The sequence below is a fragment of the Hetaerina americana genome, unplaced genomic scaffold (genome assembly GCF_022747635.1).
Source record: "Hetaerina americana unplaced genomic scaffold, ioHetAmer1.1.p SCAF_14, whole genome shotgun sequence".
NCBI lineage: Eukaryota > Metazoa > Arthropoda > Insecta > Odonata > Calopterygidae > Hetaerina > Hetaerina americana.
In genome coordinates, this window is record NW_027286514.1 from 13,120,515 (window position 1) to 13,139,469 (window position 18,955).

The window sequence follows — 18,955 nt, forward strand, 5'->3', positions numbered from 1 at the left end:
GATAACCTTTCCAACAGTGCGTGAGTGAGAACGTTAAGTCGAAGGTCAAAAACACTTCTGTCAGAGCTGCATGCAAGGCAGGGATTCCGAATAAAACAACTGAGAATCGCCTAGCGATGATCGCCTTCGTGCTTAATGTGCTAAGCAGTGCTAACCGTTACAAAAACATACTTCATCGTTATTATTAATGCAAATCATACATTTAATTTAATCCTGCAATCGATATAAAGTTGTTTTTTGACGTTACACTGTAATTTTGTGCAATATATTTTCTACCGAAGGTTAAATGGCAGCTGGCGCCAAAACTGAATGCCAGCATTCAAATGATTGCAAAATCATGAATGAAGAAATAAATGTGTTTGTGAGTCAGTAAATAGTTATATGTTGTTACATCTTAGGGTTTTTAATTTGTTTATTGTACCAATTCCGTAATTTTCAGGATAGAGTATCTGAAACCTTGACCACAATTACCAGAAATCTAAGCTTCATATCCAAGTGTGTTTCCAATAATCTTCCATTAAATGATTTGGAAAACGAAATTAACCAACTAACAGCTGAAACCCAATCTGTAAAAAATGGTGTTCTGGACATCAGTGACATATATTTACCTTATGTTCAAAATGGTAATTTTTTTATAAAATATAACCATATTTACGGTATAATTGACCCTAATGTTGTGATACACTTTGCATCAAAAGTATTTGGCCTATGACGAAAAAGTCATTATTGTAGCAATATTTAATGGTGGAGTTAATGCATTTATGATCATACATATTTATAGACATAAATTTTCTGGTTATTTTTCCATGCTGTAAATATGTAGCACAACCATAATACACACTATTCCTTATAAATACCAATGCCTTATGTTTTGGCCAATATGCAAGTAATTTGTCCGTTTCCATTAATAAGTATAATTTTCATTGTATTGATGTTATTTTGTCACACTTGTGATTTTGTCATCTCTCAAGGCAATGTTGTTGCAGTTATTGATGTTATGGTTATGTTTGATAGCTCTCCATCAGATGCAGTCTGAGCTCAAGGCAACACAAATGTCCTTGACACAAACGCTGAGAGATGCTAAAAAGTATAATGCAGAATCACAAGTTCTAAGGCATGAGTCAAAAGCATTGATAGTACAGTCGAAAAATCAAGAAAATTTGATAACTTCTCTTAAGGCTGAACTTAAAGAGAAAAACGAGCAAGTGAATTGTTTACAGTCACAGCTATCTCAAGAAAGAAATATGTGTACTTCCATAGGCTCAACACTTGCCTGCATGCTATGGAGAGCTTGCCGAGAGCCTGAAGTGGTGAACTCAATGTTAGCTTGGGTAAGAGGGTATAGATATAGTAAGCATTATATCTTAATTCAAAGATGCTATGAGTTTTTGTTCATTCAGAATGTAACACTGTACATGGCTTTAAAAAGTATGCCTAATGAGCTGTAAGACTCACTCAGTAAGTTCTATTGAATGGCAAATCCCTAGTGATAATATTGTTAATGATCAGAAAGCCTTCCATGTTAATATTCTTCATATTTATTTGCATACTATTTATATATTTACATAATATCAAATGAAAGCTGCCCTAAACAGGCAAGAGCAAATTTTACATTATTTATTCTTAAATGCCAGCCTTTTTCAAGTACCCCTTGTTGACAATTTATAAAACATGACCTAGACGATTTTGATATAGAATGAAACTTGAATTATTTGATTGCCATTTGAATGAGATTTAATTTTATTTCTACAATTGGTTGAGTATGATTTGATAATTAATTGATTAAGCTCAGCTGCAACAATGAATTTTGGTGGTAGGTAAAAATAGTGAGGCTTAATGTGGTTAATTTGCCAATGGAAGTTGAGTTCCATTTGAATTCACCTAATTATTCAGAGATACTGTGGTTTTAAAATGGTAACTTATAGAACTAAAGGTTTCAGAGGGTTAATTTTGTACAGATTTGTTCCCACTTTTCTTTCGAATATGTGGCCATTACCGTCCTCCATTCCTTGATCACAAAAATTTCATATCATAAGACTGATTGTTGTTAAACTTGCTTGCTGTAATATTGAATGAGTGCTGAGGTAACAACCTGAATAATATGTATTTATTTTTGTCATAAAATATTTACTGAGAACCTCCTCACCCTAAATTTTTCCCCTACATTTAAGTAGTATCTCCCACACGCTGATGGAAATTGGGAAAATAAGAACCCACAACTCTATTTTCCAAGTATGAATTGAGTTAATCTTTATGAGTATTAAGAACTATCAAGCCATTGATACATGGAAAAATCTTTCTTTAAAAAATTAAAGCCAGCTATTAAAAAATAGAGGCCAGGATAAAATTATTAAGGTACAATACATTTGGAGCAAAGGAATGTACAAAATATCAGAGGCTGATGGAAGGATGTGTTGTTTTATGGTGAGTCAACATGTACAACATTAGAATCAATTGTAGGTTCTGCAACTGGTTGAATTAACTCATGATTCACTAGGTAGATTTCCTTACTTTTAAGTGTTTCAATCATCTTGTAGGTTATTAACTCTGGACAGGGTTGATACAGGATTTCAGTGAGAAGGGGGGGCGGGCTGACTCTTTGGCATAACACCAAAATGTGATCAACGAAAGTTTTGCCTCATGCTACTGAATTGCTTATATCTTAGCTAAATGTTTTCTGTTGATGAGCTTAGTTAAATTCAAAATGAAGTACCTCTAAATTGATTTATATGAGTATGTGAGGGAACAAGAAAGAATGGATAAGGTACCACTGTAGAACAATATCAAACAACTTATTATGTTTTCAGGTTATTTAAATTTGTTCTGGGATCAGTTATTAATTATGTTCAACTTCCACCACACCACGCCGGAAGCTACTCAATTTGTTGTTCTGGGATATTTAGAAGAGATTTTTTTTCATATTAACATTTGCTTAAATTTTTTTTGTTCCTCATTTTATGGAGTGTGTGCCCCCATCTGTATATAGCCCTAATGGCAGGACTATCAAGGCAGGTAGAACTTAGTGATTCTTGGAGTTGGCTAAAAAATACTGTAAAGTAAATACAATAAAGTATTGACATGGTTTGCAATGAATTATAGTCATCAATTTAACTTCTGTCCACATGATTCAGTAACCAAATTATTTCAACAAATATAATATGATTCTTGGAATAGGTATCCAGTGATTATACTTGTGGTATTTTCCATAAGATTATACATATAATAATGGTACAATCATAATTAACATAATATTAATTCAGAATATCTTAACTATTTTTTTCACATTTGATCCACCATATATGTATATCATATTTTACTTCTGCCAATGAAATATTTATTCTTAATATATGTGTTTATCCTAGGTATTATGACATATGTTCATTTAAAAAAGTTGTTTCCTCCTTAGTATAAATTTCCTGAATTCCTCAGAATTGCTACTGGGACATTAGAAAGTTTCACAAACACTTACATCATTGATAGCAATGAGATTTCCATCCCTGCGGCTGGAAGTGAAGAAGGACACTTTGTGGCAGGGATGGTGGGCACCGTCGCAAACATGTCAGCCGCTCATTCAGGGAGGGAGATATTGCTGAGCAGCGAGCATGGGCAACAGTTAATGTCGTGCATGGTTGAAGCATTAGCTTCTATCCCTGCCCCAGATGGTGACTACCTTAGGCGGTAAACCTTGCATTTTTTACCTAAGTTATAAGTGTAGAAACATGTCGTAAATTTTGAGTTATGGATGAATATGCAAACCATTAACCCAGTCATCAACCCAAAAGTTGGCTTGATATATGATATTAGAGTTCACCCAACACTCAACCCAACAGTGTGCAAAATTCACACATCAAGAAAGGGGGCCAGATTTTTTACCTTTGCTGCCTATGGTTTCTGAGGAATTTCTGGTGACCGAAAAATCTCTCACAGCTCCAGTAAAGCCAGAGGGTTCCCAGGGTGCTATGCCCAGAAATCGAACCAAGGCCCTCTTGTCAGTAGTCTAATGCTGTACCCCTGGACTGCCATAACCAATTATAGGCATACATCAATGGAATTTAATTTAAATTTTGTGTTATAAAATCTCCTCAAGACAAGATGTTAAAGATACTAAAAGTACTTGAAATGGTCCACAACATCAGAAGAATAATGGGTTACCTCTACAAAAATCAAGGGAATGAATCTTGACAACAGAATATTTAAAGTGAAGACTTTAATGCATGGCCATTGTCTTCCTTGTTCCCCCATCTATGTCCTGAAACTCTCCTTTATGTGGCCATAATGTAATGTTCTCCTTTTTGTAGCCATAGGCGTAAAGTAGTGCCAGAACCATGAATATAGTCATAACTAAAACCTTGGTCTAGCCCGATAGCTCAGAATTTTATTTGCAACCGAGAGTATGTCTATATTTGGTGAAGAGACCTTCCTTCACTGCTTTAACCTCCTGAATTAGATCCATAAGACTACCAAGATATTTATATGTCTCCTTGCTACTAAGGTGATGAATGACATTTCCGTTTACCAGTTCTTCCTAGTTACCTTAACTTTTCCCTTCATCAAATGTATGTCTATTTTCAGGTCTTTTGAACTGCATGCATGAATTTTCAAGTCATCCATGTAAAACCAATCAGTGATCTTATGCTTTCTGTTCAACAAGACATCACATGAATATATTCATCCATACCTAAGCTTCAGTATTTGTAGGAGAAAGGAAATACGGAGCAAAGTGGAGGCACAAACTATTGCCTTGAAATGTACATCAGTGGTATCAATCAATCAATCAATTTATTTTTGTGGAAGGATTTGTTGTACAAATATAGGACATGTAAAAGAAAATATTTGGCTGCGATAGACTTGCAATTCATCAAAAGAGTAAAACATATGCTTTGATAGATATTCGCAAAGTTTTTTTTTAATTTGTGACATTTTATTGAGATTCCTCACATTATCGGGTAACTTATTAAAAAGAATGAGGCCCATATTTTTAGGCCACTTTTTAAAAGCTACATTTCTAGTTCTTATGAATGATTGAGGTTTTTAGAGGTTCACACATCATAAGTATGATAATCTTCATTGCTATAATAAAATTGGATGTTGCACTTAACACTAATGATTATTGTGTTATATATATATATATATATATATATATATATATATATATATATATATATATATATATATATATATATATATATATATATATATATATATATACACACACACACACATACATACATGGAAGAGGCAGAATGTGAAGCTTTTTAAAGAGGGGATAGCAGGGTGCATTAAAAGATGCAATGCACATTATTTGAAGTCCTTTTTTGTATTCAAAATATTTTCTTGGCTTTTGGTGAGGAACCCCAGAAAATGACCCTGTACTTTACATGTGCATAGAAATAAGCATAATACACAGATGATTGGACATCATTACTAACTGTTTGCCTGATATTAGGTGTGTTCACTAGATAAGGGGAATTTTAATTCTTATTTATATCAATATTATCCCCTTCGTAGTTGTTCCCATTAGATATTGTACACTTATTCTGGTGTTTTTTCGAATCCTTGTAAGACTTCTGGAATTTGATCTTTTGTATAGCTTTTAGCTCCCTTGGTGTGGTATTTTTAATTTCTATGCTTGTAAAACAATGGCCCTCATAGTCACCCAGGGTGGTGAATATAGAGGTTGGGATATGACATTAAAGTGCTCTTTTTGGCCAAACATTCAAGAACAAGCTGTCAGCAGGTGGTGCAAAAGCCATGAATTGTTTTGCCACAAATATGGGTGTTTATTTCGAATTGCATCACATAAAAGACATTGAACTTGTAAGGAGTACTCTTTATTGATTGTTTGACCTTGTAGCGAGAACTGATGGTGCACTATGCCATGCACTATACACCATGCAAAAATACAAAATTCCCATTACTATTTGTGCACATCTTGTATTTCAACACTGTTAAAACTGTTCCCTTACCTATTGTCATTCTTGGATTCCCATGGTTGTTATTAGTAATAATGCTAATACTTGGTAGAACAGTCCTCATGACAATATAAATGCTTTTCTAGTGGAGATAGGATATTCAGATGTTTATGAATAGGATATTATATATGGAAAGATATTGACACAATGCACCAAAGCGGGGTTTATAAACTCAATTGTGTGGACTGCAACGCCATCTATATTGGACATACAGGGAGGACATTCAATATTAGGATTAATAAACACTGTTCATACTTTACAAAGAAAGACAACAGATCCCAATTTGCCAAACACCTCTTGGATGAAAATCACACCAGTAACTTCACAACAGGCATTCTTCACACTGAAATGTAAGGACACCAGTGAAATGCTTTGGAAGAGTTATAAATTTGGCAATCCCTTCAGTCTGACAGGTTTGAGGTGGTCAATGAAACAATATACCTCTCCCGTTCCCCCTCCTAAAATTCTTAAAAGACCCCAATATCTTTCCGTACCAACCCCACCCCCACCAAGGCAGTGATGATCATCGACCATCCCTTAATAAAGGTCAAATCATTGTCGACGAACACCTCCCTAATTGAATGTAGAACACAATGGTTTTTTTTCTGCTGCTATTTCTGAGAACGGTGAAGTGTTACATTAACATTACATTGCATCAAAACAAAAAACTTTTCAAACCATTGAAGACAAGCCCCCCCCAATTGAATGTGGAACACAATGGGTTTTTTATTTTTTTCTCCCACTGCTATTTCTTAGAACGTTGGAGTGTTGCATTGTGTTCTTCATTTAATTAACATAAACTTTCACAAATTTGAGCCAGTAAACTTCTAATACATACCCTCCCCCTCCCCTTCCCCACCAATAGGTTGCTATACCTGCACTCAACTTACCCCCTCTCCTTTGCTCCCCCCTACCTTACCCCCTCTCCCTTACTCCCCTCTTGGAGCCAGACTATATTAGTCATCAAAACTATGGTCGTGAAATATTCAATCTTTAATGTGGAAGTGTAAAGTTTATTTAATACCCTAATCATGAAGGAATTCCATAAAGTTAAACCTGAAACTGTTATGTCAATCTAATCATACCTGCTTTTGGATATCTATCCAGATTTGAAGAATTTGGTCCTACCTACCTGTTCAACAAAATAAATATTTGTAATTAATATATTTTAAAGTGTAATTGTGTATATATATATATATATATATATATATATATATATATATATATATATATATATATATACATATACATATATATATATATATATACACACACACACACACACACACATGAGGAGGGTGGTCTGAAATGTTTCGAGCTGTGTTATTTCTGAGCACCACAACTTTCTGGAAAATCATGTGTAGCACCGGGAAAGCGTCTGGCCCCCCTATCCTACATTGATGAGTGAATTTCATATGCTGTTGGGCTTAGTACTGGGTGAACTACTACCAAACAAATTTTCGGGTTATTACTGAGCATATTTTAAGAAACAGACGTTAAAGCATCATTTCCTTGATTTATCATGACGAATTCATTAGCAACTCACTTATAAATTTTCTAATGCTTTTAATTCTTCCAGACTGCTTCTGATGGCACTATATAATGTGGTTATAGAAGATGTAGGTCTCAACTTTCTCCTTAAGTTAGGCGGATTGCCTGTGGCTATAGGGAGGAATATTTTAAGCCAAGGTGAAGAATGTTTAGCTCTTTCTCTACATATACTTGCTTTGTGTACATCAGCAATCCCATCTTCGGCTGTGAAAGGTATTTCAAAAAATGTAAGTAAAAAAAGTGAGTTTAATCTGCACCCCTGTATTTGAATAAAGTAACAATGTGGATGAGTATATTTTAGATGCATATGCAAGTTATGTTTAAATTATTTTGTGTGATTGCAAGCTAGTGAAATTTTTCCATGGTACCTAATATTTTTTTAACTTAAATACATAACCAATTAAGGAATTGAGTGGAAGACACAAAAGTATATAATAGGAACGTGCTTCCCAAGGTTGGCATGTGTACACATGTGCATCTTATGCCTGCAAAATATTCCTTCAATACAGTGCATTTTATTCCTTTGAGGTTTACGCACACTCCCAGGAATAATATCATTATCCTCTCATTCATTACCAATATCATATGAGAGTTCATGTGTTGCCTATCATTTTGTACTCGAAGATTATACAATATATAAGCCAACCCATAGCGATAAACTAACAATTTCAACAAAAAATAAATATTCCACTAGCTGGAAGAGTTTAAAAAAATGTCTTCATTCAAAGTTTTAAGGTGATTACTCTTATGATTTATTTACCCAGTAGTTTAAATTATTATGAATGTTTGAACTTTTTTCATTGCCGCAAAACTGCATTAGCAATATGGTCTTGACTTATGATGAATTCATTATCATACCTAATTGTGATCTGTTGATTAAGCATGAATTTCTCCAAAAATGTAATGCGGAATTACTTTTGAAGATATATTGGGAATGGATTTTGTAGTTTATTTATTTAGCATTTGTCCAAAGACAGCACTTTTTGGACTTAACATGGGACTATTAACAATTAATACCCAAAGTAAGATTTGGTGCTTTTCCGGTGTATCTGCTTGATGAAGTTCTCTCGGGTCTTCCACCGGGTCAGGGGTTCCATGTTGGCCGACGTTTCGATGCCCGACTCGTGCATCGTCTTCAGGGATGATGATCATCCCTGAAGATGATGCACGAGTCGGGCATCGAAACGTCGGCCAACATGGAACCCCTGACCCGGTGGAAGACGCGAGAGAACTTCATCAATTAATACCCAAGCCCTAGGTAGAGAAAAACCCACCCCAGACAGGAATCAAACCGACAGCCCTTGGTTTGACAGATGAGTACTTTACCCTGCAACCCCTGGGGCCAGCAAATTAATGACCTTTACTGGAATACTATTCTTTGGGTGGAATATAAATGATACTAGTGCTAAAAAGAGTGGCTAGTCGGTACAAATCATAAGGGCACAATGATATAGAAGAATGCCCTCTCACTTTCATGACTGACTAAATCTAATGCCGCAATCTTTCTTAGCAGGTCTAATAACCCCTTTTGAGTATCTTGAATTCATTATGTCAGTTGTATCTTGACAGTTTTGTATAATGTGATCTTTGTAATTTGTTGTAATCGTCCATTCAGCAGAATGTCTGGTTGCTAAATGGAAGGTCCTTGTTTCAAATCCCAGTGATGCCTTTTGATTTAGCCAGAAAAATCCTATCTGCATGATTTTCAGAGATGCAAATCTTGTACAAAAACTGTGTATGTGTAGGGCCCCCTACCATGGTGTACCTATTTCACACGCTCTCACTTCTTCTCATTTAAGTAACTCAGCCATTGCAGTTAATATGTAATGTTTGCTGCAGAGCACTTAAACGCGCAATGAATTTACAATCAGATGCTCAAGGTGCCAGCATTTTCCCAACTATTCAATTTTTTTTTAATCACACCATTAAGAACACGGTTCATAGCTTACACTTTTTCATTTCATTTGAACAGGTAAACTTTTTTATTGTAGTTATAATAAGTGACACAAGATGAAATGAATGAATGGAGAATAGGTGTGACATCCCAGAGGGAAAAACTTCAAAAAATTAGAGCATATGGGTTATATTAATTAGGGTGTTGCTATAAGTTTGGAACAGAAATGATTCCGCTGTGATTAATGTAACACTGTTTAAGCAAACCCTGTCTATGGATTCTGTTTTTCATCTGCCAACAACCTTTCTCTTCCCTATGTCATCATGATGCTGACAGTTAAAGTACACTAGAGCATACAATATTAAATATATTTCACTGCATGCATTAATCAGTATTATTAAATACTCAATAAACAATGTTATTCTTCTAGAGTTCAAAATGAAAAGGGTACCTAATCAAGGAATCTTATCTATTATATATATCTTTAGTTTTACAATATAATGAAAATATAATAAATGATATATAATCAATTGAAAGAATAGTAATATAAATAAGGCTAGAGTAAGGCAGATCAATTGAATGAAAAGGCAACCAAAAAATTCAAATTTGTCAAACCAGTTTGATACTTAAAAGGAGACTCCAAAAAATATTATGATTTCAAAGAGACCACCTGACGTATGAATTGGTTGAATTTTTCCGTTGAAAAACCTTGTTGGAGGACATTTTAGGGTGGCAAATCTGTAATATCACTACTGTGAATCTTAGATGTTGTACTTTGGGTCAGCAATGTTCCAGTTCATTCAACTAGGTTATTTTAAGATGTTCAATTTCTTGCTATGCTATCCTAAGTACACTGAAATCGTGATTTAGCTTTATGCCAGGCAAAGTTGGTTGAGGAACACTGCTGCTTCTAGTTTAGACCCAGCTTGATCCATTTCTGCTTCATGTATTTTATTAATTCCTGCCTGATACACTGTAGCTGATTGACCTTTTGAAGTATTTGTCACAGTCGCATATCTTTTCTGATAGCTAGCATCTTCTATTCATCTGCAGTATTTGCAACGTTTTATTCTGAAGGCTATTAAAAAATCAAATATTTATTCAGCTTATTACAATTTATCTTTAGATTCTTTGCTACCTTACTTGAAGTTTAGAGTATTTTAAATTATTTTACCCATTGATATAATAGTCAAAGGCTCAAAAAAATTACAATTTTGAATTCAGTATTTGAATCTCTCTCCAAAACTCTTAGATGCCACATTAGCAGTCTACAGTATTTAAATTTAAAATTAGATTTTTGATTCATGTAATAATTGTTGGGTGATGATAAAAATTATGTTATGTTGAAGAAATGTTGATAATCAAAAAAATTGTTATCTTCTTTTTAATTGCAAACTAGAAAATCAATAGATCTTTTGGAACCAATTTTTTGTGATTGAATTATGATGATTCTTTATGACATCAAAGGTTCATTCTGTAGCTAATGACTTTATTGTATATACAAAATGAGAACTTGTCTCTATATGGTTGAAGATATATATTTAGGCTTTTAAGTCTAGCTTTGCTATTGGTTATTCTTACTTATAGTATCTTGCCTAAAGATTTTCATCATGAATTTTAATCAAAATATTAAAATATCTCTTGGGAAAAAGATTTCAGAAAGGGTGCCATATATAGTATCTAAAAGTGTTATCGTTGCCAAGTCTAGAAAAATCAAACATTTGCAATGCAGCTCTTAAAAATTTTAGTTAGATTTCTTTTCCTAAGCTTTCAAAATTCTTGTCAAATATTCTGCATGTTGGATAGTTTATTGGGTTTAGTTATTAACCAGAATGCTCTGCATTGTGATCCTGGTGACCCGAACTTCTAAAAAGTATCGAGGCGGACTAATGTCCAAATACCATGGTATTTTGGGAAACTACCTGTGGTGATGGAAAAGGAGTTAGCCCATGTGACATTGATGTGTGAACTTCACATTTTACATGCCATTAGAATTGGTTGGAGAACAATAACTCTGATCTGTCATATCCACGTAACTTGTAATGTCTATTAGAGCATTAGCCTAGTAGAAATATTTTAGCGCAAGGGGAGTGAATCTAATCCCCACATGATGTTCATTTCATTGTTTTTGCCCAAGCTGTGGAATGTAGCCATTCTTTTCGACGTACCAATGCTGCATATATGTACATGTTGTAAAGCAACCTGTGAAACAATTCTCACAGGCATAAATCAGAACCCGGTTAAAAAGCATCACAAACAAGCCAACATTGAAAGGAAATATTTACATATTTTCGTAATTGTTTTCCCGATTTCTAGCGTTATCAAAGCTGATGATGACAGTAGAATTCAATTTAAGAGATAACTCTTTTCATAACGATTAAAGAACTGCGCGTTATTTTTTCCGAGAATCTTTATCTTTTGGCTTGATTTCGGATTTTCCCAACGGCATTAAACAGAGGGAAGCACGTCACTGAGATGCGCTCTCGATTGCTTAGACTGTTTGCTGCAATCGAAAATAATGTAATTCACAGTGGGATGTTCGATTGATTACTCAGTTCTAAGTTTAGAGGTCATGAAGAGCGAGTCATACGAATAAGTCAGTGCGCTCCATGCAGCTAAATGGTGAGGTATATAAATATTCATAATCGAAGAAACGCTCTCAAGAAAATATGCTCGACATTCATTTCTGGTGTTCAAATTTCCTATTCTTTGAGTCCTATTCGTAATTTAATTAAATGTATCAAAATCTTTTCCGGTGAATGTGCATGCGCACACACCCATCGCATTCAAAGGCGCGCTTTGTATTCATTTTTTGCGGAGCTATCTCTTTTCCAGTATTTACTCAATCAGTTGCGTAAGAACTGTGCTCACCGTAGCCAGACAAGTTCAGACCGCTGAGATCTTTCCGGGGCGCAAAAAGAGATTTCATTAAAGATAATATAATTATTATCACAAAGATTAGTGGTAATACAGGACCAAATGTTCACACTTATGTGCTCTTATTCCTCCTGTGCAAGTACCTAATTGTGTTAATTATGGTAGTGTATTTTTTAGGGTCAATGAAAAACTTCACGGCTGCTTCGGGAAAGGTCAGCAAAATGTCAAGACTCGACTCATTTCCTTGTTACGTAACCTTCCCTTGTGATTCATATGTTGCTTATTCCAATGCTCGACTTTGATCTTGCTAGCAGCAAGAAAAATGTAAAAGTTGAACTCTGGACCTATTTAGGTATTGTCGAAGATAGGCTTTGTAGATTATAGGCATGTTCTCTCTTGATGAAAAACATTTTTATATTATTTTGTGTGCATGAAATGGTCTTCCCATGACGGAATACTGGAATGACGGAATAATGTCGGTTTTTATCCTTTTGGTCCATGTTCTCTAGCTAATGGCGCTTCCACCTTTTTTATGGAGACAAATCACTCCTCTTGAATCATTCTCCTTTTTCGCGAGTTTCTTTTAGTACCACCCGATTCCCTGGCTCTTCAAAATGATCTTTGCCATTTTCGAAGAGGAGTTGCGTTTAATTGAACATTAGTTCTTTCCCACTTCATTGGACATCACGTATTCTCAACTTATTTCCTTTTTTCTCTGTAATATTATGAATGCTGATTTAGCCTAATGGTTCTGAACTCATAGTTCCGGGAATGTTATTTGAAGTTGAAAGATTTATAAAACTTAAAAGAGCGAAAAAGTTTTAAAAAAAGAGTTAAAGAAGCTTTGGAGTATTATTGTAAATGGTAAATATAAAGAGGAAAGGAACCTGGAAACAATCTTAAGTCGTCCGAGGGAATTTATTTTGGCATTTATTTGGTAGCCTAGCGGGAACACTATGAATGGGGTCTTTCTTCATGACATGAACTCTCATTTCAATCACGAACTTAGTAAAAATTCACCGAAAACTTACATTGTCTAAAAATTCTTTTTGCTTCCTCAGTACTGATAAAAATAGCGCAGTTGCTTTTCATTCGAAGGCATCTATTTCCTCTCAAGACGAGTTGCGATTTAGACGTAGTTGCGATAAAACAACATCCCATCTTTTTGACGGAGGGCGTTTAAGGAAAGCGCTTATCTCCAGAGTAGTGATGCCATCAGTAGTATTTAAAGAGAATGTTTTTATTGATAAATTATACATTGGGGTAGCCTACTCTTCCTAACACAGGAGGTCGTTGCCTTCACAAAGAACCAAGGTTATATCTCGTTTAACGCGACGGGCTAAAGAACAACTGGGGAAAATGTGAAGTTGGCGTGAAGAATGTACAAATAATTAAATAATATGTCAACTAAGTGTAGAAACCAATCGGATAAATGCCGTTTATCCCGGTGGGCGCCTTAATCTGGTGTAATCTTGGCACTCCCATGATTTCTATGGTTTATATGCTTGAAGTTTTCAATATATGAAATATGTTATTTTATCTGTATTTTGAAAACGGTTTAAGTAAGTTTGATTGTAGTTTTATTTGTGGTGCATATCAATTCAACTTTATTTGGATATTTTGTCGTGAAGCCCATAGGCTGGTGGTAACTCCGCCTATTCCGCAATTCCTGCATCAGACAAAATTCTTCCGTCGACGACGATTTCGCTATTTTTTAGGGCATCTTCCTCAGCTAAGGTCTCTTGCTAATGAGTTTTCGTTGCATGGCGTATCCTGTTGGCTGTTGACAAAATCCCTCCCGTGTTCATGGAAGCTTACAGCCGTCGTGTTAAAGTAGCAAGAAATGCGGAAAATGGCTTTTTTAGATGCAGGTGGTGTAATCAAGGCGGAATTAGTTGTGGAGGAAAAAATAGGGGGACGAAGCATTGTGAGGAATTGTGTGTTTAATGAGCAGTAGCAAGGGGCGCCTTTGGCGCGATAAGGGCGTTGATTTTAAAATGTCGCCTAGGTTTGAGGATCGTCTGAAAGAAATTGATAGGTGCTTTGGCAGGAGGCCAAAATAAATTAGGGGAAGGGTTTTTATTTTTTATTTGGGATCTGCATTTAACGAGGTAATGGTATAGGTTAATGTATTCTTTGAGGAAAGGGGGGTTGTCGCATATGCGATGGCCGCGGATGGAGAGAAAGAAAGGGTCGGAGCGTTTAATTCACATAACGTGTAATGGGTGACCACTGCTGAAATGGAAATATTGCTAATGGTTGGTTGGTCTATTGTGGGCGGAGATATGGGCTTCTTACTTTTTAGGTGGTTATCGATGTCTACGAAGGTGATTTTGGTGTCAGATATTGAATAAATGAAAGATAACTGGAAAGGAGAGTTGATTGTAAACTGGGGTAGCCTTTGATACCGGACTCAACACGTTGATAAAAGCATGAAGCATTTTTTGTTTTAAGTTGTCCTTTTTTCAAAATGTAGGGATAGATGCGCAGCACCATTAATAAAATAAGAAAGCCCGACTCCAGCTGCACTATATTTAAAGTGTCATTGCAATAGGTCAATCATTGCATTTTTTAATGGCTGAAATAAAATTGTACTCGTGGAAAACTAATGTTTTTCAAATTTATTTACGTGGTCAAACATTTTCGCTTTTAGTCTGGAAACAGAGTCACTTGAAATTTTCGAGTTTTTCCAGTTAGCCAACGAATAAGAACATCTCCTGAAATCCTCATTTCTTATGGAAGTATGCTACTTTTATAATTATAAACGTTATATTTCGGGTCTTCAGTCAGCTGGCCATGTCTGTCATCAGCAGATACGCAGGTGGCTACCCTGCCGTCGGGTCATGCGCCCGTAGGAGAAGACGGAGCCCCAACAGGACGGGAACTTCACCAGCAGCGCCAACAATAACGACTTTGTATTAGTTTGACAGTTTCTTCGGTACATTTGCCGAGACTCGCTCTGCAAATCTTAGACGAGGAGAGCGATATCAGGTTCTGTCGGCGTCAGTTGCCTCGTTGGGGAGAAGGAGACGGCATTCCACGACATTTATCATTGACCACAACGGAACCGATGTTTCCGAGGGCAATGGGCGACCGACACAGGTGACTATGCCGTAATAGTGTTGGAGATGGTAACTCGTGCAACATGCTCAGCCCGGTTTTATGTCGATGAAGTCACATGGATCTTGCATAATAGCCGCCAACGGATAGAACCTAAGGTCACCAGCTAGGTGCAGCACGCCCTGCACCTTGTGTCCTTCACGTTCGTACAGGGAGATGGAACCGTCGCTCGCGTCTTCGCCGTGAGTAATATCTCGCCTCAAATAAGTACGTTCCGGTACCGGCATTGAGCGCTTTCGAGAAACGCAACAGGGGGTCTGTACTGTTAAACGCTCGGCACACTTTGCCCAGGAGTACTCTCTCGAGATGACTCACTAACCCTTTACCATCTAGATTTTGAGGGAGATAAATCATGTCGATGATGAACGAATGTAGGGTTAAGACTTCGATGGGTGGTCATCATCTTACTCGGTACCCCATCGAGGTTGTGCAAACTTAATGTAGCCCGCTTCATAAAGTAATTTGGTGATAAGACCTTCCTTCAATGCTTTCACCTCCTGCTTAAGATCCTAGGGAATGCCGCGATGTCCATGTGTCCTCATTATCAAGATGATAGATCAAATTTCTGGCAACTGGTTGTACATCTTTCTAGTTAACCTTAACTCTGCCTTTGCCGGATGATAAGTTGCCCATCAGACCAAACATAACTCAATCCTTACAGCCTCACTGTATTTCCATATAGTTTCCAGTGCAAGGCAGAGATCTTTCGCACCTGAAGCATAAAGCTTAAGGTTATCCACATAAAGTACATGGGTGATCTTATAGTTCCTGCTCGACAGGGCACTTCAGAAATTTGCTCTTCCATCGCTGAGCTTCAGCATTAGTGGGAGAAGGGAAATGCATACCAAAAGGGGCCTTTGTTTCCAACTCTGTCGAAACCATCCAAATTTCCAGATGGATTGGTGATGTGAATTTTTTAGAGAGGTAACAGGCATTGAATGCGAGAGACAAGCTCTGGGTAGACTTTCATCAACGTCAGGATGCTGCTGTCTTGGTCATACAAAGCCGCCTTGTGGTGATTAACTAAGGCTATTAGTATATAGCATTTAAATGGCACAGCATCTTTGTGTGCACACACACTCACACAACTGTCAAGCTGCTATTAGTCCAGCGATGCCTTCCTTTGAGTCCTTTTGCTCACACATCTTCCACATTGGCTGAATTTGTTGCAGGATGAAGGTAAACCATTTTTGTGTATTGTAGGGCAGTAGCTTTTCGGGTTGGACAAGCCTTTCCTTTTCATTATCAAATCATGCATTACTCAGTCAGCCAAGGTGCTTTAGGTTCTGCACCTGACAGAAAGGGTGTAAAGATTCTAGTGTGTTATGTTTGGGTGGAAGAGAATTTTTTCCCCAGGGGTTATTGACAGCATCCATTGCTTGAACTGTGTGATTCCTCTTGCCAGAGATGGCCTTCTTCCCATCGCTTGACTTGTAACCGGGGTCCATCCATCTTGTTAGGTGGCGGGTTAGGCCTCAATACCCTCTAGAGGCCTATTGCTGTAGAGATCAGAAGAGACTGAAGAAGGCTGAAGGATGTAGGTAGAGTTTTCTTTCCTTTTTACCAGCTTTTTATTAGCCACCATTAATGCTTGTACTCCATTCACATCTGGAATGTGCTGCCATATGGTAAGTAGTATGTTCTAGTTCAGTCTGTGAAGGTGTGCTATGTAATCACTGGTAATTCATTGCACTTTACAGGTGAATTAACACCGAAATGATAAGTCCCCAATCATACAGTGTCCTCAATACCTATTTTCTGGCTTAAGCAAACTTGGCTATTAGCTGTTTTAGCCTAATCACTGCCTTTTCAACTAATTTTAAGTGTTAAAATTCAAAGGATTCTTTTATCATCATAAATTATCACAAATGCTTGTTATGTTATCACATGTTTGCTTCATCTCTGATGCACTATTCCGAGAAAAAACTTTTATATCACTAAATAAAATCTCTATCAACTTTAGATTCCAAGAGAGGACCTTAAGAGAATAGCCAAAGCTGAAAGTGGAGAAAATTGCTTGCTGGCCATGGAGATCCTACAAAACTTGAAAAGAAGTGCCTAGTTGGCTTTTGTTAACTTTATTTAGCAACCACTATTCACAACGATTCTTATTATAATTTACTGTCGCACAGTTAAAATAAACTTTCTGAATTGATGGAATAGCTTTTAACATTAAGATTTGGAAACATAGTGAATTCAGCTTGTATAATTCTGTCATTGAATACTTGTTTATGTAGTGAAGTAATAAATAATAATTAAAATTAAATGTAAGTTGGTTAATTTGTAATTTTCTATTCAAATATATTATTTCCCATTTTGGTGCTTTTGTAGCCTGCTTCAATGTACTTTGGAGTTACACAGCAAAATTTACTTTTACAATGATATGGGCAACCGATTTTGAGTTCTATTGATACTAACCCTATCCCTGACACTATGGTCATTGTCAATAATTTTAATATGACTATCTTTCAAAATAATTAATTCGTATTAAGCCTTTTAAATTGCTGCCTTGCATGGTGAATGTTTTTATGGAAATAACTATGCATAGATCCGTTATTGTGTCATACATATGGGATGCTACAACTCACTTTCTGTATCTCTGCATGGATCATGTAGCCACTGTTACTCATCAAAATAATCCCCAGGCAAAGTTTACTTAGATAGTTTTTCATTAGGTATATCTGAAACCTCTGACAATTTTGTTGCATATGTAAGATCACAGAAAGGGGGAAAGAACTTCACCTTAAATGCTGAGGAAATTTGAAATTCTATGATGTACTTATGACTGGTGTAATAAAAAAAATGCTGAGGAATTGTGCCAATCTTTGCTCTTAGCAGGGATTTTGCAATTAGTATTAGGTTTTTTGAATTGCTGCATATAATATAGCAACACCTGACAAAAATAAAACACTGTATTCTGGGAAATAATATGGTAAAGTTACCCAGTAAAATCACAAGAAAATAAGGCCGCAGAAAGATTGAAATTTGAAATGTAAGAGAGTAATCTCAAAAGGAAGGACTCGAATAGTTCAATAAATCATTGCTCCTGCCAGTTGATAATTATGAGTCCACAGCATCAACTTCCATGTTCTTCTATGATATACACAATGACTATTCTATGCTGCTTCTGATAAATAAATGAAAACGCTTAACCTTCTTTAAATTGATTTTTCTGCACTCTGTTTCATAACACAATTATCATTCATCCTCAAGTAATTTGTTTTAATATACGAGATATCATGTATAATTCATAGAAGTATAGAGAAATAATGGGGCATTGGTAAAGGTCATTAAAATTTTAGTTCATGAGCCTGGCTTGAACACAGAAACGTTTGTTTTTCAATTGCGTTTGCTGTGAAATTTGAAAATTGTCCATTTCAAACAGCATTTCTTCACCCATTAAAATGTGAAATAGGTATGGTAGCATTGATCTTGAGCAAAAATGCAGCTATTATTTTGTCTGTTAAATGATTTTCGCATCCTGCTCGGATTTCAGAAAACACTACAATCGAATGAGAATATTGCACACTTTTCAAATAGT

General features: G+C 36.0%; 1 protein-coding gene across 3 annotated transcripts; it reads left to right on the forward strand.

Moving 5' to 3' along the window:
• The first annotated feature begins 127 nt into the window (after positions 1–127).
• On the forward strand, positions 128–17,638 carry LOC139686443 (heat shock factor 2-binding protein-like). 3 transcript variants are annotated; one of them, XM_071583636.1, is made up of 6 exons: positions 128–361; positions 440–623; positions 1,015–1,331; positions 3,407–3,678; positions 7,552–7,750; positions 17,378–17,638. In XM_071583636.1, exons 1-6 carry the CDS (start codon positions 287–289, stop codon positions 17,474–17,476), a joined length of 1,146 nt encoding a protein of 381 aa, XP_071439737.1. In that variant the 5' UTR covers positions 128–286; the 3' UTR covers positions 17,477–17,638. The 3 variants fall into 3 exon arrangements, with proteins under 3 accessions (XP_071439737.1, XP_071439738.1, XP_071439739.1); XM_071583637.1 differs by having other exon boundaries at positions 1,261–1,331; XM_071583638.1 differs by lacking the exon at positions 17,378–17,638 and having other exon boundaries at positions 3,407–3,662; positions 7,552–7,596.
• The last annotated feature ends 1,317 nt before the right edge of the window (positions 17,639–18,955 follow it).